The 21,979-nt window shown below is 38.3% G+C and overlaps 3 protein-coding genes across 7 annotated transcripts in view; 1 reads left to right on the forward strand and 2 right to left on the reverse strand.

Moving 5' to 3' along the window:
- Nucleotides 1-4,870: 4,870 nt before the first annotated feature.
- LOC113690454 (probable protein phosphatase 2C 6) lies at nt 4,871-8,214 on the reverse strand. Its single transcript, XM_027208360.2, has 5 exons — nt 7,760-8,214; nt 7,038-7,424; nt 6,181-6,298; nt 5,798-6,021; nt 4,871-5,557 (listed from the first exon to the last, which is right to left on the reverse strand). Exons 1-5 carry the CDS (start codon nt 8,060-8,062, stop codon nt 5,018-5,020), a joined length of 1,572 nt encoding a protein of 523 aa, XP_027064161.1. The 5' UTR covers nt 8,063-8,214; the 3' UTR covers nt 4,871-5,017.
- A 4,822-nt stretch (nt 8,215-13,036) lies between these two features.
- LOC113689796 (uncharacterized) lies at nt 13,037-15,562 on the forward strand. Its single transcript, XM_027207579.2, has 2 exons — nt 13,037-14,243; nt 15,288-15,562. The coding sequence occupies exons 1-2, from the start codon at nt 13,299-13,301 to the stop codon at nt 15,420-15,422; spliced, it is 1,080 nt and encodes a 359-aa protein (XP_027063380.1). The 5' UTR covers nt 13,037-13,298; the 3' UTR covers nt 15,423-15,562.
- Nucleotides 15,563-17,460: 1,898 nt separating this feature from the next.
- LOC113690359 (uncharacterized) overlaps nt 17,461-21,979 on the reverse strand; it is a 6,665-nt gene continuing 2,146 nt past the window's right edge. For 4 of the 5 annotated variants that reach the window (XM_072051566.1, XM_027208217.2, XM_072051565.1 and 1 more), the window contains exons 3-10: nt 21,499-21,628; nt 20,147-20,637; nt 19,758-19,838; nt 19,570-19,668; nt 18,910-19,026; nt 18,747-18,830; nt 18,528-18,599; nt 17,461-18,164 (exon numbers count right to left, since the gene is read on the reverse strand). In XM_072051566.1, the coding sequence (XP_071907667.1) occupies nt 17,904-18,164; nt 18,528-18,599; nt 18,747-18,830; nt 18,910-19,026; nt 19,570-19,668; nt 19,758-19,838; nt 20,147-20,637; nt 21,499-21,628 (1,335 nt within the window). In that variant the 3' untranslated portion in view covers nt 17,461-17,903. The remainder of the gene's footprint in view (nt 18,165-18,527; nt 18,600-18,746; nt 18,831-18,909; nt 19,027-19,569; nt 19,669-19,757; nt 19,839-20,146; nt 20,638-21,498; nt 21,629-21,979) is intronic. The other variant, XM_027208218.2, reaches the window with a different exon arrangement.

The raw sequence follows: 21,979 nt of genomic DNA on the forward strand, positions 1-21,979 counted from the left end.
TATTATTTAAATTATAAATATATCATTTAAATAGTCCGGCTCGACGAGCTACTCGACAAGCCGCGAGCCAAAAATTTGAGACTAGAAACTCGACTCGAACGCCAATCGAACTACTCGAACGCGAGCCAAGCCGTCGAGCCGAATTACTCGTGAGTAACTCGGCTCGCGTACATCCCTGGTTGCGAGTTCTTTATAGAAAAAAAGAAAAGAAAAAGAAAGATAACCGTCGAAACCGAATAATAAAAGGTTTCTTTGAATTCAGAGAACCTCAGGGCTTTCCGGGGTCAAACATACAAGTTCAGCTGTGTGTCAAGCAAAACCATTATTGCTAGCTAAAAGCATTTCATTTTTTTCATTCAATATTTGCCTGGTGAGTAATTATGATTTATTGATGGCCTCTTTTTTTCATTTTAATTTTTAAAATGTTATATAATTGTATTCTCATTTGTCTCCACTCATCTAAATTCCAGTAAAACCTTAAACACCAGCCACTTGACTTGGCCCTGTTGGACAGTTTTCCACACCCAACAACAACTATCTATACTCTACAGCAAGCAATCCACACGCAAAGCCTTAAATGTGTCGAAAGTTACATGCCACGATCCCACCCACCACCCCCCGACCTTCTTCTCTTTATTTAGTATTTATATGTTCTTTCGTAACCACACACACACACACACGTACTCTCTAGTTTTCCGTATTTGTCTCATAGTTGGATTCTGCCTGGATATCTATAGCGTTTGCTTTTCATTTCAATCCCCAGATAGATAGATAGGTTTGCAGATAGGACTATATATTGGAAAAATGACTGCCTTACTCACGTGGGTTAGGAACCTGCAATACCTCACACCTGATCACTCCCAAAGCATTTTGCACCCGCAGCAGGAAAGAAACAAAGTACTCTACTTTGTGACAATACAAGTCTTTCTTCACTGATCATCTTCAGCTGCCTATGACCGCAATTTTTACTCATATATATACGTGCACAATTTTGCCCAGTATCAGCTACAAAACTACTACTACTACTATTATATATATATATAGGTATGTATGTACGTACTTTGCGTGCTTTCTTATTTGTCTATGGGAGTTGTTTGATTAATGTCACAAGCAAGCAAGCCTTTTTGCTGCTCAACTCTTTTGCTGTGTACAAAATTTAGCCGCCCGTCCTTGACTTCTGCTCATGCTTTCTTGAACCTTGATCAGACACTGAACGTCATTGATAGTCTCAAAATCCAACCTCATTGATGTAGCCATTTGCAAGCATTTAAGTTCATCTTACTTGGGATCAGACGCAAAAAAAAAAAAAAGACAAAAAATGAAGGTGCCCAGCTTCATTTTTCGAAACAGTTTTCACCATTTGATTTATTATATAGTCTAATAAATAAGAATTATACGATTAAAATGATAGCAGTGAGAGTGAAAAATGGGGAAAACCCTTCAGGTTCCAAGGACAAATCATTTTTGCCTGATGCCTGGTTCATATATATAGGAGTAACATGACAAAGAGTATCTTGCAGTTTCGCTTCTTTTTCAACAAAATTTGCAGTATTATGTTATCAAGGAAAGATACGAATAATCCGGGGACCACATTTACTTGTTTAAAACCAACTTTTATGTTGTCAAATCATGGGATCCCTTTGATTTAAGTTGGTAATTTGAGTATGAAAGGTGGATATGATGGAAATGCCAAGCAATATTTACGTATTTGTCCCAATTTAAGGATTTTAACTATTCTTTTTCTTTAATTAAAAAAAATTCATGAAAAATAATATTGAAAGACAACCAAAATGCAATATGGGATCAAGAAGAGTAGAATATATTATAATCCAAAGTTGAATTATAGATAATATACTTCCTAATTCAGTCCCTAGCCAAACGAAAGGAGGCCTCAAGCTGTACAGTCGGGGAACGAGCGGGAGCTGGGGCTGATGAAATTCTCTGGTGTTCTCTACAGACGCAGCAGCTGGCAACAACAATAACAATAATACGGTTCTATAATCCTGAGTGTCACCGTTAATTAATTAATTGGCGCAGAGAATATACGCGGCTGGACTTTAATGCTTTATACGCTGGACGCCCAAAGTAGGATGAGTGCGTTTTTAGGGCCGCAGCAGATAACCCACGACTATAATACGCACCCCTACTAATTAAAAAATATATAAAATGCGTACTCCTCGATAATAACAACGCCTCGTCGAGCTCTCAAACTTAATAAATCAAAACTCGACTTGTTTGACTAATCAAGCAACTCGAAATTGATTCGAACTCGTTCAATAACAACAAGTCGACGAGCTGATTGTCTGACCAAACTGAGCCGTTCAGCTCATATGCAATTGCAACCCTATGACAAACGGAGGAGTAAAAGAATTACTCCAAAATACAGGATTAATTAAACAACATCTAAACATAACATGACCTAGAAAATATATGAATGTAATTCATGCGTCTTAAAATAGAATATTTAAGCTCCTCCGAGTTAACCATTATTATAGTGCTATATATAAACCGGAAATAATTGTATACCGATCGACTCGATGTGATATACATGTTGCAAACAAATTGAGAGAGAGCAGCAGTAAAGAAGAAAATTGCAGTGGAGAAATCGCGCATGCAGTCTCTCTATTGTGTTGGGCGGCCTTGACCTTATTGCCCTTCCTTCATCAAAGCAAAATGGCGAGTGTCCTGTCCCTTCATAAATTTGGAGTGCAAGCATAGAAAAGCTGCACTTACTGGACTTGACATTTTCACAAGTCCACCGTTTTTTACCTCTCTTGTGTTTCAAGAGCATTTATTACCACTGTGTATATTTGCTTCAGCAAATTACCTAACTTGCAAAATTCGTTCTTGCTCTTAACCCTGAGGGAGAGAGAGGGAATGGGAACGGTGCCGATCAACGACGAAGTTAGAAAAGATGTGTTATCAAAGTAGTAAAATCTCAGCGAAGAGGTGCCAAGACAAATAGGAAGGTATTGTATATATACATAAATATTAGTCATAGTAGGTATATGCGGGCTTCATAAAAGACAAAATAAATCTAATAATACACTACTACTCTCTATTTTCTTTCTTCAAGACATGATGGTTACGCATTTTGTCATAGTCTCTCTCTCTCTCTCTCTCTCTCTCTCTCTCTATATATATATATATATATATACACACACACACACACCAAGCAAGATACGAGGTTTTCAGTTTACCGGTAAACAAACTTATGTTTAAGGGATACGCATATATATATATATATATAGATATATAGCTAGTTGCTAGTAGAATATTACAGCAATCACATTCACCGCCTCTTTCTTGTGTATTGGCTCATTGGATTCGTAAGCGACTTTATGCAACGAAAATTCTTCTAATTTCAGATCATCTGTCTATTGGCCTCAGCTACTGCTTTGATGCCATCGTACTCAATTTTTGGTTCAAGCAAATGTTATTCATCATCCTTCGATCTAAACACGGTACCACCTCACCTTTACATTTTTCAAATTGATTTTCTTTCTTTTTTTTTTCTCGAGGGAACCCTCATGCTTCAAGAGCGTTTCACAATTTTTTGTGTTTAAAGAAATAAAATAATAGTATAAAACAAAAGGAATCCACCAAATGGAGTTTTTTTTTTTTAATAATTTTTTTTCCGTTTATCGAAATCCCGCATTAACATTTACAGACCATGTATCGGTAATAAAGCAACTAATTTGACAGAGACAAAGAACTAACCAAATGAATACACAAAACCAATTAGTACGAGAGAGACATCAGGGTCCCCTTAAAATCTCTGTCACGTCATTTTTGTCTTTATGGTGGATAAATGATCACCGACTCCCCCCCGCTTGATATTTTAGAAGAATTTAAAGGGGCAAGTGAGAATTTGAAGGGGCTAGGGACATTATTAGAATTAAGTTAATGTTGCTCGTAACGGCACCTAACCTAAGTTCTCTGGATATACATTTTTTCTTTTTCTTTTTTTTATCAACTTTCGGTTCAAGAGAAGGCTTAAAATTTAATAGTCGTGAGCTGGATCTGGGCACTATTTCACTGAATAATTACACACCTTTCTTTACCACTCCCGACCTTCAACTGCAAGGGCTTGAAATTGTGCACAATTCTCTTTTACAAAAAAAAAAAAAGAAAAAAGAATCCCCACAAGTCCACAACAACGACTCCCTTTGATGAGTCCTTATGTTTACGGGCCTCTTTACTAGCTTATATCTCGGGCAGACCACGGTACAAAGGAATAATCACAATACCATCCCTAATTGTTTTTTTTTTTTTTTCCCTTGAAGTGGGAGGTATCGAAATAGAAATCTCTCGCTTGCACCCCCTTTTCCAGTGCCACCCAATTCATCCTTCTTTCTACTCGGAGTTATTGAAACACCTTAATTCGGAGGACAAGGATTTACTTCAAGCCACAAATTCATATGTTGCAGACGAACGAGAGAGCCAGATATCTAATCCTCAACTGTTTTTGTTGAATCCACAATTTCGCATTCCCCCCCCCCCCCTTCAAGTTGGAACTTTGGAGAAGTGAGAGGCGAGGCAAAGGAGAAGTAAATTAATCAATCTCGTTCCAATATTGTCTTAACGTGGACTGACCACGTGCAGTGCAAGGTTTACTGCATACCTATAGAGGGCAAGATTGAAGATGTCAAATGTAAAAAAAAAAAAAAAAAAAAGTCTTCAGAAAAGAGATTATATACACTGTTTCTGCAATAACTAAAAAAAAATAAAAAATTCAGCATTAAGTACAAAAATTTTCCTACCAATTCACTGTAAACTCAACACTAAAAAGCAATTACACAACACAAGTGCCTAGTAGTTTTTTGGGAACCTGAACTCGTGAGATCCAGCCATCCAATCTTTGACGATACATTTGAGTTGCATTGGCTGCTCAAAAAGGTATACTCTTACCCCTATCCGATCACACATGTACCTTGTACTATAGAATAATACTAGCTACAATAGAATTACCATGCCACCGAAACATTTCATTTTGATCAAACACCTGAGAGATATTTCATAACCACTTTCGCCAACTGGCTGATCTCTTATCCATGGACAGGAACCTTGGAAGACTGAGAAGACTATTAACCCTGGTAATGCCTTCAAGGGCTGACCATTCCTCATCCTCCGCAGTGGAAAGGCACTCAGCTAGGCTCCTTTTAGACTGACCTAGATTCTTTTCTGGAGCCTTTTCCTCTGTCGACTCGACAATTTGCTCTATCTCTCCCACGGCATTTGAAGTTTCAATTGGATTTTCCTGAGATGCTGATGAAACATCAGTGGCATTACAAATCCTTGAATCACCAGTGCCGGCTAATATTGTTGCTTCCTCTTCAGGTTCTTTTATCAAGCCATTTTGTGCCTGAGCTGCATTAGAGGAAACTACATGTTCGAGGAAAAGGCAGGCAACAGCACAGTCATCATTCTTTGATGTGGGGTATTTGAGCCTCCACGCTCTAGTAGCACAGTCAACAAGAGCTCTTGCTGCTGTAGCATGACTAGGGGCAGAAGCAACAACATCCACAGCCTCCTTGTTAGAAAGGACATCCCAGACCTTCATCAAAACAAATTACCGATACAAGGGCTTATCACCATAAATAACATGATGCACTGAGTGATAATAGACAAGGAAAAGAAAAAACACAAAGGGAAACCTTAAAAAACCAGGCAACCAATCAAAATTCCACACAACAATGAACAAGAAAGAGAGAATTCTAAGATTCTAACTTCACGGGTTCAGTAAGTTTGGTGTTAACAAATTCCCTTTCAGTTTAAGGCGATAAGAGAGAGGTACCCCATCAGTGGCGAGAACCACAAACTCATCCTTCTCAGTTATCTGGTGGTAGTAAACATCCGGGACAGAAATTAAACCGAAATCCTTCAGACAGAAATCTCCAAAAGCTCTTGCCATTGCCAAACCAGGTGAATCACTATTGGGCAGCCATACGCGGGCCACCTCTGGCTCATCTTGCAAGGCGAAAACTCTCCCTTTATATTTCTGGATCCTAGCAGCTTCTCCTGATTGAAAATGGAAGACAAAATTTCAAGTCTGCAGAAATTTCCAAGTTTATGGAACAAGTCTCGACAAGTTTTGACTTAAATTTCATCAACATTAACTTGATGTTTGTGAAATTCTTCAATCAACATGGAGAGAGAGAGAGAGAGAGAGAGAGATACTAGGAAGATTGGGTTTCAAATCTACAGTTAACTGTACAGCCATCAATGAGTTGTCATTATCTCTGGTAGCCAATACTGCTCTCGAGTCACCAACATTTCCGAGTACTAGATCTTGGCCCTAAGAATCAAATTGCAATACGTATTTGATTAGCCTGAGTTTCTTACAGACGGTAAAAGCAATCAACGAAAAGATGTCATGTCATAAAGGGCAATAGAAAATTTTACAGCCTCTTTGTCATGCCTTTTGCAATATATAGTTTGAGGGCAAGAAAGTAAGTCCCAGAACAACAATTTTTTAGTAAGATAGTCTCTGAGGAATAAGCAATGATAAATTGCATAAGATTGCTAGATTGACTGACCCCACAAAATTCACTATAATCATGTACGTTATTTCACTAGCTGCAAACTGCCTTGTATCCACCTCGACCAAAAGAATGAGGAAAAGAAATATAACCTGGACTTCGACAAAGGTCCAGCTCACATGAGGAAGAACATTGATTTAGGTCAAAAGACATATGCAATGACAAGCAAAAGTAAGGGGGCTCATGTCAGGGAAAAGTAGTGCATAGTTATTGAATACATGTTTAAACAATCAAATTTCAATATTGTGTCTAATTAAGAACTGAACCCAGTAGAGACAGAACTTAATTTTGCCCTGTAAATACAAAAATAATGGTTCTAACCCTTTTCCTGTTACTGCCTTATTTACATACATACTTGACTGTTTATCCAAATTACATTGGATCTCAGCAATTATGCAAAACAGGGCATATGTGTTTCTCCTTCAGCAATTCAATATAGCAAACGCTTCGTCAATAAAGTCAGATACGAACATCAAAACTGGGAACTTGGACTACCTGCATTACCAAGGTAACAGCAGTTGTTCCACTGCAAAAACAGTCAACTGTGGGATGCAACTTTAGTTCCTTATCCATTAGCCTGAAAGCCTTTAAGAAGGACTTCCTGAGCAGCTGATGAATTTCGGGGAATTTCTCAGTAGCCTCATTATCTGGCAATTCACAGCATTCATCATCCAAGATTTCATCAAAGCGAGTGCTTCCTGTAGAGTCCCCATTCTCGATCTTGCCAGAACCTTGATCAGCAGTGCTGGCAGTAGTAGACTCCCACTCCTTCCGCAGCAATAGGGGTAGACAGTCCCTAACTTTCCTCGCGACCATATGTCCATACGGACCATGACCATCAAATACCCCGCAAAAGATCGTGCCGGTTTTCGAACAAAAATTCTATTGCAGAAACATTCCAAGCAAGTCATAAAATGACCGACAAGAAAAAACGATCATGATAATTAATACACTTCTGTTTCTGAACTAGAAACCAATAATAAAAACCAGAACCCATCAACAACTCTCTCTGAAAATGTAATTCCTACCAATTTATAACGCAATGCGTGAATGAAGTTTCCTCTCTTGGAATAAATAAATAAAGTTTCCTTCTTTGTATGTATGTATGTATGTATGTATGTATGTAAGGGGTGGGAGCATAATCATTGGGTACGGGAAAAGAGATGGAAAGAAGCTAAAGGCAGCGATGAATGGGAGTGAAGAAGACCGGAACAGACCTCCCAAACGATCATGGCATCCTGATTGGTCCCTTTCTTGCCTTGCTGGGTGTATAAGCTAGCGACGGAGCTGGCACCGTTGGCAAATAACCTCCCCGGAATCTGATGAAGGGCACGCTCCTCCGCCGCCGAAGCAGTTCCTCCACCACCACCACCACTAATCTTGCTAATAAAAGAGACGAAATCAGTGGACCCACTGTTAGCTTTCCTCAGCATCAAATCAATCTTGGCAGCATCATCATTCTTACTCTTCCACTCCCTCTCCCGACTCTTTTTCCCGATTGATGAATAACAAATTCCCATTTTTACTTTTCTCTTCTAAATAACGAAAAAATAAACGTACATATATGTATAAATATGTCTCCTTTGTTTAGGGGCAGTTCTATTGTTGATTGATCATATAAAGCGTGATAAGAGCTGTTTGGAAAACCCTGAAAGATTTGACATTGAGGAATATCTAGTCATCAAAGAAGGATTAAAAAAAAAAAGGGAAAGAAAAATGATGAGCTACAGGGGATGCCAGATAGATAAAGGAGGAGGCGGGCGCGAGAGAGAGAGGGAGAGAGAGAGAGAGGGGGGGAAGGAAGCAGGAGGAGGTGGGATTTGCAAGGATCAGGTGAGGGCTGAGTAGGTGTGGATTTTCCCATTGGTAGTCAGTCTACTACTACTACTAAAGTAAGACTCTTTTTTTTTTGGCTTTGCAAATCAGATTTATTTTTGTTTTTGGCGTGTTATAGTGTGTCAGTGTGTGTTGAGTAATTGGAGTGGTAACGGTGAGAGCGGGGTGGCGTTTATTGTTGAACTTGAATTAAAATTGTTGAGGAATTTAGGATGCTCTGTACTCTGTAGCTTTGGTCGATTTGAAAGTGGAGATGGCCCCTCGTCCTCGTGTGTGCAAGGTTTGTAAAATCGGGATCCTACGCAGGATCGATTTTAGTTTCACAGGATCGGATCGTAGGATCGGATCGTAGAATCGTAAGATCCTACCAAAAGCTCTTAATTGCAATTAAAGGTTGCAATTCTTTGATAAATTACAAATATACCACAAATATTTTCATTTATTTGCAAAATGAAGCTTCGTATTTCACAAATTTACAAAAAAATTGTAGGATCGTACGATCCTACCGATCCTACGATCCTACGATCCTACACGATCCTGCACGATCCTGCACGATCCTGCTACGATTCTATGCGATCCTGCAAAAAATTAATATGATTTGCGACTCTGCATACGATCCGGATCGATTTTGGTTATCCGGATCGTAGGATCGTACGATCCTACGATCCGGATCGCGATTTTGACAACTATGCGTGTGTGTGGGTGAGCGGGGCGCGTGTGGTTCTGTCTCCGATCTTCTTTACAGTTTGAACTACTGCAGCTCGATTTGTGATTACTAGTAATATAAATAAAAAGGATTAATTACGCCGATCTCCCAGAGCTTTTAGTCTTTTTTTTTTTTTTTTATTAAGACGAGAAATGTTATATAACCTATTTATTAGGAACTAGCAGGCACGCAGATCTTACTAAATCATCAAAGGAGTGCTCTAGCACCATCTTTGAATTTCTTTTCACTGCAGGTGAAATTTGAACCCTCACTTACAGTCCGAAAAGGGACTTAAGTCACACTTGGTGGCCAATGAGCCAAACCCAGTGGTTCCCAGAGCTTTTAGTCAATTACGAAGACTTTCCTATCACTACAATAATTATTACTAGCATGATTTTTAATTCATACCAACGTCAACTAGGTAAATTGATCTGATGTGTGTGTGTGTGTGTGTGCATTTTTATTTTTTTATTTTTTTCGAAAGAGGAGGAGGGGGACGTTCTTCTATTGGTCTCCACTTTTAAGGTTCTATTTGAGATTTACCTACTCAGTCTCTTTTCTCTTTTGACTGGATTCAATAATATGTTTAGTGTATCACCTTTGCAATGTTTGAGTTAAACTTGTCTAGTTACCACTACATTGAAATTTAGTCTTCGCTTAGTTTGATTGATTGAACCAAATTTTGAAGGAGCGAGCATGTTCTAGCTCAATTCAACTTCGATTTAATTCATTTCTTGCTCTCTAAGGACCAATAACTACTGTCTTGAAGTTTTCTGCTATAAAAATGGCCTCCTCTTCTTCATACGTCATATAATGAACTCGGGCTCATTTCATTTCACGATGACGTTTTTATGCAATGCATACCATACCAAGTTTGAGAAGCGGCAATTGCAATTAAAAGGGATCCCTATAGTTATAAAGAAGAAATAAATTTAGGGATGTAATTGTAATTTTATTACTGCGCCTTTCTTTATTGTACTACTACTACTAGTAATTTATAGCGGGGGGCCCTTGTCAGCGGGGCTACACGTGATAATATATAAATATTTACGTTGTTGTGTGACTAAAGTCTTTCCGCGCATGAAGGGGAGATTGAAGGAGGAGGGGCTGCATGGGTCAACCGTTGCTTTAGCCTTAGTTTTGTCGTTGTGGCTTGTGAGGTGGTGAATGGTGATGTTTTTCATCTACTTGTTGGAAAAGATGTAAATGATCCCAACCACCTTTGTTTGTGTCCCCACTTGTTCCTCTGTTTATTTTTTTTTCAACAATCGAAATTACTGAAGTTAGATTATTAACACTTTTTGTTCCTCTATTTATTTAGCCACTTTAATTTCGTTTCCACCATGCAATAAATTAATACGCCCCATTAAATTTTGGGATGTGATTAATGATTTACCCAGAGTTAAACGAGTGTGCTTAGATAGTAGATTATCTGAGATGATTTTTTTTTAAAAAAAAAAAGCGTATCAATTTTTTAATGTGATTTATGCGAGGTTAAAAAATATGTTGATGATGCAAGCAAATAAATTTTGATAAAATAATTTTCGTCCAAGCAAATTCACTAGCATGATATTAAATATTCACTTTTTCTACATTTATTCGGGAAAAAATCCTTGTAAGATAATCTTCTATGTACTAATAATATACATATTATCACTGTTGAATACATGATAACTAATTTAAATTTGAATTTCATCCAAATGTTACATATATGTCAAGTAGTATTCGGCTGCGATAGTGAATAAATCATGAGGGTATAATATACTCTAAATTATTTTATTCTATGAAAATTAGCATGTGGACAACGGATTACTTCCTTTTCCCCTCTCTACTTCTTAAATCATATCCTTCCCTGCACCACCTGTACGAAAAAGAAATTTTAAAAAAAAAAAAAAAAACAGATGTGAACAAACAACTGACCATACAACTTCTCATTTGTAGTGTGCTCTATCCAATTAGGGTTGAATTAATTGGGTGCATTTCATGTTCCGTGAAACTAAACAGCTGGGTGGGGAGTCAAAAATAAATGATCCGCCAACGCCCACCTCACTTGTATCCAAGATCCCACACTTCCCCACCCGAAAACGACGACGGAATCCAATGCTCAGCCAAACCCATCCATATTCATCATTACTCTACGCTCTAGGAATGATTTTTCTTTTTCTTTTTCTTTTTTTTTTTTTAAATATGATCTCTTCGACTTCGGACAAGAAACTCTCACATAGAAACCCCACAAACCCGCAACGTCGTGGAAAGGTTTGTTTGGATTGTGAATTATTTGAGATATTTTTACTGTAGCACTTTTTATGATGTGATGTATGTGAGATAAAAAGGTAATTGAGAAGATAAAAAGGTGCGTTGGAAATTGTAATGATGATGTAAACAGATATAATTTGACAAATAATTCACAATCCAAACAAAGCCGCGACTACTAGGGGTGCTAGCAAGTCAAGCTGCTCGCGATCAACTTGATCAAAAGCTTGACTCGAGCTCGGTAAAATTGAGCTCGACCTCTGCTCGTTAAATTTAACGAGTCGAGTTCGAGCTCAAGAAATAAATACTCGAGTGCTCGTCGAGCTTAATCGAACTTTTATATTTTATTTATATTATATTTTATATTTTATATTTTAAAAAAAATTATAAATTTATTTCAAAACTCGAGCTCGACTCGGCTCGATAGCACCTCTAAGTCTACTACTATATCTCAACAAAATGTTTCTTGTTTCAGCTGACATTAATTGAAGAATTCGCAATTTCTGTAGAGCAGTATAAGTTGTTGCTCTTCTAGGCGAGTGAACGGATGGGCTCCAGTTGTTTATATCAAAAAGTACACAATTACAATTAGTTTAGTATATTTTAAAGTACACAATTACAAAAAGATACTTTGCCGGTTTAATCTCACTTGTTTATTTAAAAATATAACACCTGAGCTCCTTCTCCAGCATGCAAGGATTCTATCGTCGTTAATTCTGTGCATAACACACCATTTTGTGCAAAGAAGTTTGCACAAAATAAAGAGCACTACAAATCCTGGTTTTCCCACGACCGCCAATATATAAATATATAAATAAATAAATAGGGTCGTTGCTTGCGTGCCTTGTCCCGTGGCAGGTAATCGAGATTCAAGACCATTCATCAGTTGCTGACTGGAGAGAAATGATAAGATAATACTAACAGGGAAAATCGTTTAAAACGTAGTCCATATTTTATAAAATAAAATTTTTAATCCTTTATATTTCACAAAATGAATTTTTTCATTTCTCATTGATTGATCATGTGTACAAATAATTTTTTTTTTTAAATCTATGTATATATCTATTTGATATCACCTGAACAATATGAATAGTATGTAATACATTTCTATTTGATTTCACCTAGATAGACTAATTGTAGTTGTGTATATTTCTATTTATTTTCATTTTTTGAGTAAAAAGAAACGAACATGAGTGAAAAACTAAAAATACAATAGTATAATCAATTACCAGGCTAATTACATTGAGAGTTAAGATGAGAAACTGGCAAGAAAGATGTGACAAACACTATTGAGATCTTCATGAGATAATTAATACACAAGCACCGCCGCATCAATAAGCTTGTGGTGACCGACCAACTCAAGTTTTATTCTTAACCACAAAAAACTATCAATAACCGACGAATTATGACATGATTTGGGGCAATAAAATTTTTTTAAAAAAAAAAAAAAAAATTTTCATGTTTCTGTCAACTGCTGCTCCCACGCCTCAAAAATCGTAATCTAATTAGGTCGAAGTTGGGCATGTGGCTTATAATAGAAACTAAACAGTTGAAATAGTCTTAAGAAGGATTTTGATGAATATTTGTAACCGTCGTCGTTTTCAGTGAAGTGAGCAAAAATTATACAGTACTAGAAGAGAAGACAGCCAACAGCAAACAATTAATATATAGATATTATGGCAGTGGCATCATGGATGAGGCGGAAAAAACTAGCTAGCGCTGCTGCAACCGCTGCAATAGGTTTGGGAATTTATTTTCACCGCCAACGCACAACAAACATTGGCTATTGCATGGGTTGATGATTGCTGTTCAGTAATTAGGCCTCTATCTAACAAAGCCCAAGTACGCTGTCAATAGTTTCGTCTCATGAAGTATGGGCTGGCCCAATTATCGACCGATGCTGGAGCTGAATACGACCGGCCGGCCGGGCGGGCGTGCGCGCCTATGCGCAGCGGAAGAAGATGAGGGTGAGCTCCGTGCGGGCGTCTCTGTCCTCCAGATTGAAACCCATTCTTCCAAATCAACCCCTCAAGTTTTCCAATATTTCATCTGCACCCACTCCGGTTAAGCTTCAGACTCCCCTCTTCCTCAACCCGGCAGATTACAGGGCCACCTTATCAGACCTCAAAAAATGGCATCTCTGGGCAAGAGGCTTAGCCTCCTCGGTTGGGACAAAATTCTTGGACCTAGACAACGGCCCCGACTCGGCCCTCTTGCACAGGGAGCTCAACTGGCTCATTGAGGATTCGCTCGAGGAGTCCATTGCACTTCTATCGGATAATAGCGATGATAGCTTAGTGGTGCCATTGAGGGCATGTTTGGATGATCTCTATATGCTGTGGAAGCAAAGGATTGAGGGGAGAAGGCCATTCCAGTATTTGGTTGGGTGTGAGCATTGGAGGGATTTGGTTTTGAGTGTTCAAGAAGGGGTTTTGATTCCAAGGCCTGAGACTGAGCTGATTGTGGACTTTGTCAGTGATGTGACAAAAGAGAACGAGGTGTTGAGGGAAGGGTTGTGGGCTGATTTGGGGACCGGGAGCGGAGCGCTTGCGGTTGGGATTGGGAGAATTTTGGGTTCTTGTGGAGGAGTCATTGCCACTGATTTAAGCCCTGTTTCTGTGGCAGTTGCTTCTTATAATGTGCAGAGGTACTCTTTGCAGGATAGAGTTGCAATAAAGCAAGGATCTTGGTTTGAACCTCTGAAGGATGATGAAGGAAAATTTGCCGGAATTGTTAGTAATCCTCCATATATTCCCAGTGAAGATATTGGACGACTACAAGCTGAAGTAGGTAGACACGAACCAAAACTTGCGCTTGATGGTGGTGCTGATGGCATGGATGACCTTCTCCATATATGTAATGGCGCTGCTTCTATGCTAAGACCTGGTGGATTTTTCGCTTTTGAGGTACCAATTCTCATCCTTTGCGTCTTAGAATTACCATGCTCTGATATCAGCAAATTTTGCACTTTCCTGTTGTACTCGTACGGAGCAGAGGCCTCATGGTCATTGACTTGTCTACCAGTTCTCTTTCCGCGTGCTTAGTCTGTCTTTGCCTGTACATGCACTTTAACAGACTTTCTAGTTATTAGTTGCATTCTTCTCTTTTACTACTGTGTGCCTCATGAATGCGTCCACTTATTGCTACTGGACAACTCTTTTTTTTTTTTTTTTTTTTTTTTTACGTCTTTCAGACAGATAGTTGTTATATATCTGTGTTAGGTGTTTTAATCGGTCTACAGAAATGTTCTAGGGGATTGAATCCATTCAGACAAGTAGGTGTGGTTAATTGGCATAGGTTCATCTTGTTGCAACTCATATTTGCCTGAAATGCCTGGTTACCAGTTAGGAATGTGGCTTAGATTTCCTATAGGCACCTGCGGCAGGATGAGAACTAGAAGGGCTTGCTTATTTGGGATCATGGAGTGCTCAATGTCTGTGCGAGGTCTTGAGGTTTCTCCTTTGGAATGGAAAATGCAGATTCTTATAACTTTCATTTGAGACTCATGACGAATCCAATGCTCTTGCTAATTTCAGGAAGACAGACTCATTTTGAAGGGGTTATTGCAATCCTTTGAACTACCATTTGTTGCTTCTCTGCTCTGATTTCCAGATTTGTTTTCTCTAACATGGCTTGCTGTGAGACACCTGTTTCAAGAACTTTTATATCGGACGCAACTTAATACCTGCAGTAGGAAATGTATCCTTACCTGAGGAGTATGAAAGAGTGAAAAGAATTTACAAATAATTTTGATGGTTATCATGTCTGGAAGTTCCTGAATGCTGTTTCCTCTTGTGGCATTGTCTAATAAACTATTTGAGTGGAGAATACAAGTCAGTATGGATCCTAATGATACACGATGTACACATGTCTTGTCCAGAACTTTTGTCTGCTACACTTAACAGTCATGTTGTTCGTTGCTGACCCTTAACCTTGTTGCTGTTCTGCAGACAAATGGTGAAAAACAGAGCAACTTTCTCGTGGACTGCATAGGAAGTCAATCAGAAGGGAGATTCTGTGATGTTAAAGTTGTATCAGATTTTGCGGGGATCAAGAGATTTGTGACTGGCTATAGAGCAGGATAAGTTTTGATACAAGCACTTGTCTGTGATAAGTTTCTAGGATCTTTTTATTGAAAGCCTGTTCAGATAACTTTGATCCGTGTGAATAGGACCATGTTTAGCGTCTACCCATTTAATGATTTCATTTCGAAGTTGACTTGGAATCACTTTGGCTCATTAGTTCTCTAAGCAAAGTTATGCTCAGTTTTAAATGTGTAAAGTTAGACAAGCTTAATGCACTCGGTGTATACAAGTTGAATGACTTCGGGTAAATGTAAAGGAATCAAAATGCATAAAGCTAAAATTATGAAACTGTCATAGGCATGTATTAGGAAGAAAAGGCAGCACAATGGCAAACCACAATAAAATCATGGACATCACTGAACCATAATGACGAGAGAACACAGAGAAAACATAAAAGACGATTAATAGGACCAGTGCACAACCACTTAAGTTTATTGCCCACAAACAAAAGGTAAAGGACAACAATATAAGTGACTCTTTCTCCGGCAATATATTTTTCGAAAACAAATGAATGCTACAATTCTGCACGTCAACCAGGATGAAATGTTCTTGCCACAGCTTACTTTGAAGGTGGTGGAGATGGAAATGGGAAGCCGGGAATGGAAGGAGTCTTTGGGAGAGTACTTGGGATTGAAGAAGGCAGCGGTGGCAGTGAAACCTTAGGGACAACAGCGGGGATTGTTGGAATGGAAGGTTGGTTGGGGATGGATGGGAGTGATGGAATTGAACCTGGTATTGGGATGGTGGGAAGTGATGGTATAGCGGGTAGACCTGGAATTGCTGGTGTTGTCTGCAGCAGTTGACGAGCAGCCTCGGAGCTTTGGCCGCCAGAGAAGAGCAAAACAGCAAGCACGAAAATGCAAGAGTATATCCTTGCCATTGTTGCCTGTATTTCTAATGGAGCCTTGAAGAACTTATTCAGGGATGCAATATATGCAACTTTGATGGATGATGTAGCAAGACAATTGGGTTCACGAATATATAGAGGGGTTCCCGTGCATACTAAACATATGTGGAGCTTGATTATGACTTCAATTAGTTGTTTAGAAAATTCAGTACGTGGCAGTCAATCGTTTTTGTTAGATGACCATATTCGCTATAGGATAACAATAATATTGTCCGAGCAGCTTAATCTTGAATTTGAGAGCGTAGCATGCATTCAAGTGGTTTGCATGGAATTGCTGTAGTTAGATGATGGTTCTTGTTGGTTGGACGCGGAGTCGTTCGTTAAACAACCTCCGGAGATATCGAAGATCGCCAATCAACTTTAGCCACCATACCCCATAGAGGGTTGATGACAGACTGAAAAAAAAACTACTGTCAACTAGCGGTAACCAGACTTGTACAGGTAGGTATGACCTTTGCCTGTTTGCCAGATTATTCAGTAACTATCGATGCCCGGCGGTCACCTAAACTATACGAGTGAATATTCACAGATAGACCCCTTCTAAGCGTTTCTGTCACTGAAACCATGCAACGACGCAAGCGCTAATATGCTAAAGCATGGCCAGCATTCCAAGGGTACCATTGTCTTGTAACGAGATTAACGTAAAACCACAAGTTGTTCAACGTTAAAAACTAGGCGTTTGCTCCATCCCTTGAGAAGCTTAGAAGGACTCACTCCACGAATGCTGCCTCTGTGATCTTTTCCTACCTGCAATCACTTTTGACCTTTACATTCCATTTTGTGTTGCCTGTTTGAATATAAATATACGTTCTTGTAAGAAGCAAAACCTTCATCCTTGTGCTGTTTCAAGAGCCAGCAAATACACAGGTTACTTAAAGATTGCAATTATTTTTTTTTTTTTTGAAAAGTATAGCCAAAGAAGCAAACCACTGCACAAATTTTATTGCAAAAGCTTAGAAATGCAAATCTATTAGCATTACACGGAGACAGTAAGAATACGAAATCGCAGCTTTTTGCAAGCTGACCAAATACAGTAATTTTCTGTGAGCAGATCAGTGAGTGCCTAGGCACCTTTGAGATAAGAGAGATATATGACAAATCTCAAACGTAGTTAAAATGCAACTATCCCAGTTTGAGATTAATCTCGGTCAACTTTCTTTTCTTTTTTCATGTTTTTATTTCACTGGCAGTGTACAAAGCTACAAGGTTGCATTTACACGTACAAAGAAAGCATCCCTTTCATTTTGCCCTTTGGAATCAATTCCTTGTCAGCTCAATTGGATCTTCCCAAAACTGACATCTCCAACAGAAGAAATCCCGCAACAAAGTTCTCAATTATTTACATAAATGATCCTGCAAAACAAGTTGTTCAGACTTTTCCTTGCCACCAACAGCTGTTGTCATCTTCTCCACTAAGATTCTCTGGCAGCTCCCTGCACTGCAATTAAAATACCTGCAATATCCTACTCCCATTCTAACTCCTAAATCTAGCACTGAAGGTGGAGATTGTTGCTGGTGGTGCTTGGCCATTGTTGCAGGAGGTTAGGGGTTAATAACAATTTTAGAGCTCCCATTCATGATGATCTTCGCCAACTTTTCTTTCTGTGATGCAACTTAAAGGGACTCCAGCTCTTTCTGCGCTTGGAAGTTTCACAAAATAGTCCAGAAGCCAGGGCTTGTTGAAGCCACAGCTCAAAATCTTCATCTTCGTCCATCACCTCGGCATCCAGATCCCATGGGTATCTGCTAGAATTGGATCTCTGAGATGACTTGTCCAAACCAACCATGTTGACATGGAAGCTTGGCCGATGTGTATTGGGTCTACAAGCCATTCCCTGTATGTCATATAATGCTTTTTATCTATTCATAATGCAATATCACTGTAATCTTAACATTTAAGGTAATTGCATTACACAATAATACAGGAATATACAGAAATCAGCAGTCAAGCCTTAAACTAAGTAAGAAACATATAGATTGGATCTTACAAAAATTTCTATTGTGTGTGTTTTTTTTAAGGTTATGTTGCACCACTAAGAGTACACTACCATTTAAAACTGGAAGTTCATTTGAGATGAGCTGTGTCTGGAAAATGGAAAAAATTTAATAGTAGAAACTGAAACATTACAAAGGACGAACATATGAATATGATGTTTCAGCCTGGATTTATATACATGCATGTAAAACTAGACGCTGACCTGACATATGGCCCATTCCGATACATCAAAGATCTTGCTCTCAGCACAGACAAAAGCTCGCGGTATTTCCACCTGAAAGATCAAGAAACCACATGCCAAGCTTAGCAAAAATTGTTGCTTTTAACAGTTAGGCCAAAAAAAAAGACTATCAAAATGTTATCTTCGGATCAGATTTAAAGTACAGGAGATAAAAGTTGTCCTTAGATGATAAATAAACACCTTTCGAGGCTGATCAAATATCAATGATCCTTTGTACTCCACCCATCCATCGCCATCTTTGGCTTGATGATATTGACAGCAATCCTGCATACAAAATACTACCATTTTATACATGTACAAGAAACAAAAGGATCATAATATTTATTGCTTGTAACAGCCCAACCTGGCACCATCTGGCCTTGGCCTTAGTCCTATTTGTGCACACCCAAATGTGTGAATTGCCACATTTTGTGCACTGTATACGTCTTGACTCTTCCAAGCAGTAATCAGAGCTATCCTGCTAATTGCCAAACATGATTAGAATGCTTTTCACTAATTATATTGTTTGGTGATACGAGATTGAAGTTTGCAAATGCAAAAATTAAAAAGCTGCTATAGTTTAATTAGCTGGCTGCATAAAAAATCAACCAGGAAGCTGCTCCTAAGAGTCACCCTTGAAATGAATAATAACAGTAAGTGTCCTTCTGTATGTGTCTCATTACGTGGGTTACTGTGTCTCCGACTTAATTTGTAGGCATTCAAAACTAATTGCTTGGATCCCCTCTGCCTCCAAGACACGGACCAAACAGACAGTAAATGAAGCCAAAGTCTAGAGCTCAGCAAGTATAGATTTTACAGCAAAGAGAAAGTAGCATCAACAGCGTATGGCCTTACTAATAGCACTTATAAATCATTCATCTTTATCTCATCTATAGTCGATATGTTCTTATTTTGCCGTTTCTTTTGTAGATAACTTCAGACTGTTCAGTTCCCACAAAAACTATACAAATAAATAAAAATAAAAACTCTAAAAGGCATAGGGAAGATTACAAAAACTTTATACCTGACGAGAAGTGCTAGATGATCTCTGTATGACACTCTTCGATTCTTCCTTTTTAAGTTGTTCATCATAGTCCCTCTTCTTCACAGCATCAGAAAGAACCTGCACATAATGGCCATGAGTGAGCAGCAAGGAAAACCAACCAATAAAATTTTTTATCTTTGATACCAAATTTCACGCTCAATAATAACCTCATAGGCGCACTGAAGCTTCTTAAAGGATTCACTTGCAAGTGTACTTCCCATATTTTTGTCAGGATGAACAAGCATTGCCTGTGCAGAATATCCCAGAAAAATAAAAAAAAAGACAAGAAAGAATTGCTCATGAGACAAGGGATCTAAAATCAACAAAGCAAAGAAATGATGATCGAACAATGTACATGAACAACAACTCCCTGTCTGCCTCTTCTAAGACTCTTCACTCATTCGCATATAAATCATTATTTTATTCCTACAAATGAATTTTAGTGTTGCACTTTTAATTCTACTACAGTGTGCCATATCAGTATACATCCAGCAAGAAGTAAAAGAAAGAGGCAACAAAGAGCAAATAGTAACTTCGCGCAATTAGAGCACCTTACCTTTTTCCGGTATTCCTTCCTCAACAAAATAGAGTCAACTTTCTTGTTGCGAGGAAACTCAAGTGCTTCATAGTGATTGTTACTACCTAAAATCCGCTTCATCTCAATAATGGAATTTTCATCTTCTCTGATAACTTGCTTGGCCGTAGATTCTTTTTGTTTGTTGACCAAAGATGATGCCACAGCAGGTTTGCTGGATGATTTACAAGACTGCACCTTTTCTGGTTCGTCAGCAGGCACAGAATACTCACACTCTGTAGAAAAGCCATCCTCTGTGAATGACTCAGATTTTGTTTGCTCCTCAATGGGCACACTTTCACTCAAATTATCACAACACTGAAGCACGTAATTTAAAACATCATTTGACAAGAATGCAAGATTAATTGAGAGAAAGACTCCAAACCATCCAACTCGAACTTTTACACAATACATAGCATATATCATAGCCATCAACACCACCAGCCGAGCATGATTCAGAGAAAACAGATAACCTGCATTTTCCAAAAAAGACGCTTAGATCAACATAATGCAGAGAAGAGATGGGAGAAACCATACAAATACATGTAAACACTCGCTGGAATAATTTAACCATGAGCTAAAAGCCATATTTGTACTCTCAAAAGCAGAGCTGCCTTATTAAGACCACAACCCAGAGGTATTGTTGAACAAAACTATGACCACTAGATCCAAGGTGGAAAACAAGATATTGTTCCATTATATTTTCTATGGAATTCCTTAAAGCTATAACCATATAAATGTCCCGGAAGCATGCACAGACCATAGAAAATCAATAAACGACAAAAGCATACTTTCCAAGCTTCACATATACACTTGTCTGCTACCTCTGAAGAGGCAATTCCTATACATCATTTCCACACTCAAAAAGAGAGGTAAGAGCCAGAATACGACTTAAATACACTTGCCACACCCTCCCTCAGTATGGCCCCAAGACATGTATTTTGAGTTAAAAAATCATCCATACCATGTAAAAATTAAACTAACACAGTAAAAACTCAGTTCATGTACAGAAGAACAGTATGTACATATTTTTTTTAACCTACAAAAACATAGCTTTACTTGCTCCTTCCAAGAGTAAAATTAAACTTATTTACAGGACAGATCAACAATGAATCAGATAGTGGAGTCAACATAGAGGTTCCACATTCATTATGTATACATCATTTGGTCTTTCCCAAAATCTGAGGAAGAGATCCAATTTTCTCTACAGACACAAGCAGAATTAGAGGCACAACGGGAACACAAGAAAAGAGAATGAAATATTCATATGCATATGGTACCATGGATGTATGCCCATTTTACTAGGATTCTTTGATCATTCATTCACGACATACCTCCAACAATGAACAATGTACCCGTTATCCAAAAGTTTGCATACATCCACAAAATTAAGATGGCAAAAAGCCCAACAATGAAAAGCCCAGGAGTATATCCCAAGTATTGTACAGCAATCCCAGCAGCTCCCTGAAAATACATAAGCAACTGTTAGTATCAACTTCTGAGTCTTTCCAAAAGAGAATCCATCAAATTTGTTACCCAGGCATTTCATCACAGTTACAAGGAAATAAAAAGTCCACACTCCAGATGGCAACAAAAGACTATCAGTGATTTAAGGAAGAAAAGTTAAATCTACATCCAGATAAAATACTCCTGGAAAAATTCGCTCATAATTACAAATAAAAATTGGTCAAAGAATCTTTATTAATTAAAAAGGTGCCAATATGAGAAATTTGGGTAAATTTAGTAGCTAAACATATCAATGTAAATCTATAGCTAAGTGAACTCAAGTCATCCTAAAATAGAAGAAATGCACTA

The sequence above is a fragment of the Coffea arabica genome, chromosome 5c, assembly GCF_036785885.1.
Source record: "Coffea arabica cultivar ET-39 chromosome 5c, Coffea Arabica ET-39 HiFi, whole genome shotgun sequence".
NCBI lineage: Eukaryota > Viridiplantae > Streptophyta > Magnoliopsida > Gentianales > Rubiaceae > Coffea > Coffea arabica.

Coding starts and splice junctions, on each gene's coding strand:
- LOC113690454 (XM_027208360.2), bottom strand. CDS start 8,062: ATGGGAATTTGTTATTCATCAATCGGGAAAAAGAGTCGGGAGAGGGAG. Junction 7,425..7,759: donor ATGCCATGATCGTTTGGGAG/GTCTGTTCCGGT, acceptor TTTCTGCAATAG/AATTTTTGTTCGAAAACCGG. Junction 5,558..5,797: donor TGGTTCTCGCCACTGATGGG/GTACCTCTCTCT, acceptor GTTTTGATGAAG/GTCTGGGATGTCCTTTCTAA.
- LOC113689796 (XM_027207579.2), top strand. CDS start 13,299: ATGAGGGTGAGCTCCGTGCGGGCGTCTCTGTCCTCCAGATTGAAACCC. Junction 14,244..15,287: donor GTGGATTTTTCGCTTTTGAG/GTACCAATTCTC, acceptor GCTGTTCTGCAG/ACAAATGGTGAAAAACAGAG.